Below are 6,496 nucleotides of genomic sequence, written 5' to 3'. Positions count from 1 at the left end.
TGCTGCTAAGTTTTGTTTAGCTTTGGAGTCATGGCCTCAACCCCAGTCAAGGGTGGTGGATCCGAACGGCAAAGAAAGGCCGCCCCCGGAGGAAGGTCTCTCGACCTCTGCCTCCCCATCCCCACTCCTGCTCCCCAAGCGCGCCAGCCACGGCCGCTTCCTGGGCATCCCGATACTCGAGGCCGAGTCCCGCTGGTCTTTTGTGGCCCTCTCCTCTCCTCTCGGTGTCTTGAGGGCGAGGAGAGGCGCTGGCTGAGTCCCCGGGGGGCCCCCACGGGCGTCCTGGAGCTGGCAGCCCGCGGGCGGCCCCTTATCTGGTGAGGGGCACCTCCTCCCTCTGGTCCAGCGCGACGGAGGAGGCCTTGCTGAGCACGGAGGGGGCGAAGGTGAGGAAGGAGTCCGAGCGGGAGGTGGAGGCACAGGTGAAGTCCGAGGCGGCGCTGGCCCGGGGCGCCAGCCCGTTGGCCGGGCCGCTGTGGCAGGCGATGCAGGAGCAGGGGCCGCCGGCCGAGGCGCCCAGTCCGTGCGCCGGGCCGGGGTAGAGCGGCGGGTGGCGGAAGGCGCACAGCAGTTCGGGCCGCGGGTAGGGCTGCGAGAGAACGCGGAACGTGTCGAGCGGGCGCAGCGGGCCGCTGAAGGGCGAGGCTGCGGCCGAGGCGGCGGACGCGGCGCCCAGGCCCACGGGCGAGTAGTAGGGCAGGGGCAGGTGCGACGGGAACGGGTAGGGCAGGCCGCCCGCGGCCGCCGCGTGGCTCATCATGTACGTGTAGAAGGCGGGATCCGCCGGGTGCGGCCACGTCATGGCCAGCCGCTGCCGTTTGTCCTTCATGCGCCGGTTCTGGAACCACACCTGGGGAGAGGAGCGGGGCAGGTTCGGCCGCTGGACTTGGCCCAGTGCCCGGAGCCCAGAAGTCCTGCGCCACTCCAGAGGACAGTGCCGGCTGCGCAGGGAAGAGCCAAAGCAGACACCAGCTGGGCGGGGACAGGCCTCACCGCCACCACCTGAAGCTGGAATCCCTCCGTGACAGGTTCAGGGAGTGACTCCTTTCTCTGTCCCTCCTTCCCGCTGCCCACGTGGCCAGAACCCCCCGGGTGCCAGAACCTGGTATGGATATGCAAGTAGTGGGAGGACTAGGACTCCAACAGTGTGAGACAGCAGGCAGTTCTCCCCAGAACCGCGTTCCCTTCCATCTCTCTCCTTTTCTCTCTCCTTTGGAGCATTTCTTTGTCACCTGCACAGGCACCCCATCCCCGTTGTCCATTTGGCTAGGAAAGGGACAGAGTCAACCGCATGACAGTCCCTAGGGACTGTCAGAAGGGTAAATCTGCGCGCACCAGGCAGGGAGACCCCAGGCCCAGATTCCTGGCGCGCGACTTAGGGAGCGAGCAGTTGGCATTGACTTCCTGCTAAATGGGTGCACACACGCCTCCCGTATCCCGACCGGAGTACCTTGATGGTGGTTTCCGGCAGGTTCAAGGCAGCCGCCAGCTCGCATCTCCGCGGCCTCGATACGTAGTTCTCCCGGTAGAATTCTTTCTCCAGCCGCGCAATCTGCTCCCGGGTGAAGGCCGTGCGGTAACGGCGCATCTGGTCACTGGCGCTGCAGGCCAGGGTGCCTTGTGAGCCGCCGCCGCCGCCGCCGCCGTTGCTCTTGGGGGCCTCGCTGCCGCCGTTCGGACTGCCAGCCAGTGCCTCGGAGCCAGGCCCTGCGCAGGGAACCCAAAGCACATGCGTGCACACACACGGACACACAACAGACACACAAACGTCGCTAACGTGGGGCTGTTCGCCCAAGATGTGTGGGCGAGGGGCGCGAGTTAGGAAGGGACACCCCCCCTGGGCTGCCTGAGTCACCGCTTCTGCTGGGGCTCCGCGGACTCCGGAGAACCCAGGAAGGGAGGATGGGGCTTGCCTTTGGGATGGATACCTGAAGGTCTTTGGGAAGGCCTGGCCTGGCTGCTGTTTGGGAGGCCTCCGTCTAAGGCATGCTGGGTACATAGGCTCCCAGCGCCCTCCTCATCTGAGGCACAGGCCAGGTGCAGCCCCTCTGAGCTTTCTGCCTACAGTTGGCAGGGGTGGGCAAGGGCGTGCATGTCTGACAGGCAAGTGAGTTAAGATGCACCTTTGTGCCCGTGTTGTGAACTCTGGGTCTTAGTGTGTTGTAGAATGCTGGGCATGTAGCAAGTTTCCTTGCTCTTGTGTGTGCCAGGCTGCCAGCACAGGTATGAGAATGTGTACTGGCTCATGTGTATTGCTGGGGTAGCATGGGAGTGCTGTATGGAGTATCCTATTACTTTAGTGTGTTTGATTGCAGTATAGGTTGTTCTGAGGGAATGTAATGGGAGGGGGTCTGGGTTGAGTGGATAACAACATTGTAAGGGGTTGGGTGTGGGTACTCAGCAAGGCGTTGGCTGCCAAGGCTGGGGTGGTCTTTTTCCCTCCCAGGCTCTTCCCACCCACTCCCACAGCTTTGTGGGGGAGTGTCTACTGGTGGGCTCTCCCTCCCAGTTTTCCACCCCTCTCAAGTGGGATGATTGTTGGCATGGAGGAAGACTTTCTTCCAGGCCAGCAACCACCCCTCCCTTTAGCCTTTGGTTGAAAAGAGGGTCTCCAGTGAAAGTAGCCCCTCCTTTGGGCCTACCCCAGGGTAGGGTGGGGCGTCAGCCCCCTGCAGCTCCTTTTCCTTTGGGTGGAGAAGTGGGACTAGGAAGGAAAGGGAAGGGGGGGAGGGCCCAATCTCTGCCTTTTCAAATGCAACCGGAGACCAAAGGCAATTAGACCATTGGGACCATTTCCGACCTGGCGCCGCCAAGCCCGGGAAGTGACAAGGTAATTTGGACCTCTGACCGACGTGCAAACTGGTTGGAGGGCTGCAGCACCCCGGCCGACAGAGTCCGCCTTGATTTTACGGTCCTTTATGGACTCCTGGCTTCCGCGCCTCGATGCGCCTTACACCCCGCCAGCTACAAACTGCCCGGACTCGCGTTTGATCTTGCCCACGCCGGGGAAGGTGTCTTCCCGCTCAGTTGAAGCATTCCCACAAAACACTGGGGGGTTGGGGAGCTCTTTGAATCCCAAGCCCAGGACTTGTGTCTCCCCTCCCCCAAGGCACAGCTGTCACCCTCAGTCCCGTCAATGCCAGAACACAGTAGGAGACCCCCGTCAGGGCACAGATAGCAGGGGAGAGGTGCTCAGGTGGGTCCCCCCAGCCATCCTGCCCTGGGGAAAGGAGTGTCTTCCTCCTGGCCTGAGCTGAAGTGAAGGGTGGGCGCAGTGGGAGGCCCGGGGAGAGGAGGGGTGCGGTGGCTACCTTTGCTGTGCTGGTACTCGGCGTTCCCGGTGGCGCAGTCCGGGGTACAGCTCACCTCGATTTCTTCATAGAAATCCGACTCGGTGTCCGAGCTACTGGGTTGCCCCTGGCCGGAGAGGCTGTCGGTGGAGGGGGCCGGGGGTCCCGGGCCGAGCATGGCCGCCCCGGCTGCCCGTGGCTCGGCGCCCGGCCCCGCCGCGCTGCCTGCTAGTCCATCGACCGGCTCCTCCTCCGGACCTCCCCCGCCGCGCTCCCGGGCGGTCGGAGGGCCGGCCCGCGGGCTCAGGCAAACACGGGGCACCATCTTCTCGGGCGGCTCGGGCAGCGGGCTGCCTACGGCTTCGGACAAATTGGACACTCTCTTGCCAACCAGAGTGCCAAGCTGACCCCCGTCCAGAAACATAACCATGTCCTTTCGGCTCTCCATCCCGGGGCTCTCCGGAGGGGGAGGGGGAAAGCCCCAAGTGAGCTCCTAACCCCAGGCTTCCTGAGTCCCCAGCGGCCGGGTAGATAGTGGCTGCGAGAGGGAGAAAGAGAGGCCGGGCGACTGGGCGGGCGCGGAGCGGCCGGAGCGCAGTGTCGACAGCAACGGCGGCGGCGGCGGTGGGGAGCTAGGGTCACCTTGTGATGCGAGCGCTCCTCTGCGCCGCACCGCCTCTGGGAGGAAGCCCCATTGCCCTCTTCTTTCTAAGCTGTCATCCTCCTGCTGCAATCGTCATTACAGTACCGCTGGTGACGCCACTCGGCGAGCGCAAGTGGATAAATAGAAACGTCTGCCACAGCGAAGATGAAAGGAGACCCGCAGCTAATGGCTCGGCAGTGATGCGCCAGGTGTGGGCCTCGCTCGAATGGGGAGGAGAGTGTGAAAACAGACAGAGAGACACACTGGGAGAGGGAGACACCCAGGCAGAGGGGATGCAAATGGAATTCCGCAGAAAGAAGAGAGAGCTTAACGCGCGCGCAGCCAGTTCCGCAAGGGCAGCGGGACTCGGTAATTGAATACGCTTTTGATTTTTTGTTTTATTGCTGTTTTGACTTTTGTTTTCTTAACTTGGTGCCTTGATCTAACACCGATGAAAGAATCCATAACCGCATTTTAGAAGTGTGAAAGCCAGCTTACAAGCCTCGATTCTCTCAGCATTATTACAAATGCCTGCCCCTGACAGCTAACCTCAAACCGGCTCCAAAATCTTTTTACAAGCTACAGACAAACGCATTGCCCCCTCCCCTCCCAACTTGTCTGCAGAATCTGACCCTGGGGTATCCTTTCCTCTCTTTTCTCCTTCCTCTCCTACCCACATCTGTCTCCTTCCTTCTGGGAACCAAACTTTGCTATTTTTCTTTCCCAAGGGTCAAGAGATAAACACCTTAATTTTTTTTTTTTTCTTTAAAGACCTGCCTTGGCTGCTGACTCAAAGTGTTTGCTGATTTCTTTTATTCCTCCCTTCCCATCTAGATGGCCTTAAGCTTTCCGCAGTCCTGCTTGACCTCGAGGAGGCTATTTGTAGAAGAAATCGCTTTCCCGTTTGCTCGGGCCTCGCCTTCACTTCAGGTATGTTAGGTGGGGAGAGGTTCTGAGTGGTCTTTTTTCTTTTCTTGCCTGTATTTTAATGTATTCGTTCAGAGTCAACGAATTTTCCTGGAAACAGGTTTTTCAAGTAAAGAGGTGCTGGCAAATGCAGCCCCTACTGCGGCAGCATTGGAGACCCCTGGCTGGCAAAGATGCTAGCTTCTACCTGGGGATTTAAGGCAGGGCTCGAGAGTACCCGGGCCCTCGCTGGCACTGGAGTTGGCAGAGGTTTGACTCACAGGGTCCTCCCCTAGGCTCTGCCCAGGAGCAGCGGTATCTGGCTCCAAAAGTGGGTGGTGCTGGGGAGAGAAGAGAAATAAATAACTGAAAACACCCTGAAAGAGCAAGTGTCCATGGGATCCGATAAATCTTTGGGGATGGAAGGCAACCCGCCCCCCTGCCCCTATTGCAGGGCTGGAGGTGGGGAGCGGTGGTTGTGGAACATGACGTTTGGGGGAGCTGCGGGTCTTCTTCCTGGGAAGGTGGAATAGAACTCTCCTTGGGAACGCTGAGCAAGTGCATTGGGGCCAGGCAGGTGGGCTGGGTCTCTTCTCACTTTGCTGAGGGCGGGAGGCGGGCGCCTTCTATGCTCAACCCCTCTTTCTCCGCCCCCTCTCCAAGAGCTTCTAGCCCTAAGCAGCCACCCGCAGAGGGCGGCTCCCTGCTTCTCCAATCCCTAAGGCAAAGTCCCAGCTTCTGAAGAAAATTCCCTCTGCCACTACTTTTTTGTTTTCTATCTCCTACTTTTTTCTCTTTTTTCTCTCTCTCAACTCTTCTCCCTCTCCACCCCTCCACCAGTCTTCCTATCTTTGGGATTATGAAGTAGTGGAGGAAGCCAGAGAAACAATGACAGGGCCAGGCGGCTAGCTCAGCTGGTTAGAGTTTGGTGCACATAAAACCAAGGTCCAGGGCTCCATCTCTGTACTGGCTGGCCACCAGCAGGGAGGGAGAGAGAGAGAGAGAGAGAGAGAGAGAGAGAGAGAGAGAGAGAGAGAGAAAGAGAGAGAGAGAGAGAGAGATCCCAGGAAAGACCAAAGTTCCCTGCCCGCTCCTGCTTTCCACTTGTCCCCCAATTCAAGAAGATGCTCATTAACCTCGCAGAGGGTTGGGGGTGAGGGGAATGGGCAAGGGGCGGCAGGATCCAGAGAGTAGTGTCTTCATAGATACCTCCACTCCCTGGGACTCCCAGAGCCACTGTCTGCAGAGCATTGCTAGACCCAAAATCAGGGAACACATTTTAGGGGTCAGAGAAAAGCAACTGGGAGTGGGGGGGATCAAATTTCAGAACATTTTGCTGCCACAGGGAGTTGTCCAAGGATTCTGTCATACCCTGCCCTTCCCCACCAGCAGCCAGAGCCTGAGGGAGCACCTGCCTTGCTCTCTCCTCCCTGTCAAAGCCGGGCCCCCTCGGTGTCTGTCTTTGAGCTGCTGAGGTTGCCCACTCTGTAGGGCCCTTCTGGCACTTGGTCTAGGATGCGCCCACCCTCCAACCTCCCCTTCCCCCTCCTCCCCTCCCTTGGGTCCTCCCCGCCCCTCTCCTCCCCTCTCCTCCCCCGGGAGCACACCACCTTCTCACAGCTGCCCTGCTGCCCCCACCTCCTTGGGGCCAGGTCCT

At 59.9% G+C, this 6,496-nt stretch overlaps 1 protein-coding gene across 1 annotated transcript; it reads right to left on the bottom strand.

Moving 5' to 3' along the window:
* Positions 1 to 310: 310 nt before the first annotated feature.
* EVX1 (even-skipped homeobox 1) lies at positions 311 to 3,738 on the bottom strand. Its single transcript, XM_063098635.1, has 3 exons — positions 3,312 to 3,738; positions 1,451 to 1,707; positions 311 to 850 (listed from the first exon to the last, which is right to left on the bottom strand). The coding sequence occupies exons 1-3, from the start codon at positions 3,736 to 3,738 to the stop codon at positions 311 to 313; spliced, it is 1,224 nt and encodes a 407-aa protein (XP_062954705.1).
* Between the last annotated feature and the right edge of the window lie 2,758 nt (positions 3,739 to 6,496).

Source organism: Cynocephalus volans, chromosome 6 (genome assembly GCF_027409185.1).
Source record: "Cynocephalus volans isolate mCynVol1 chromosome 6, mCynVol1.pri, whole genome shotgun sequence".
NCBI classification, from domain to species: Eukaryota; Metazoa; Chordata; class Mammalia; order Dermoptera; family Cynocephalidae; genus Cynocephalus; species Cynocephalus volans.
The sequence above is the reverse complement of the archived record's forward strand: the minus strand, read 5'-3'. Positions and strand labels throughout refer to the sequence as shown.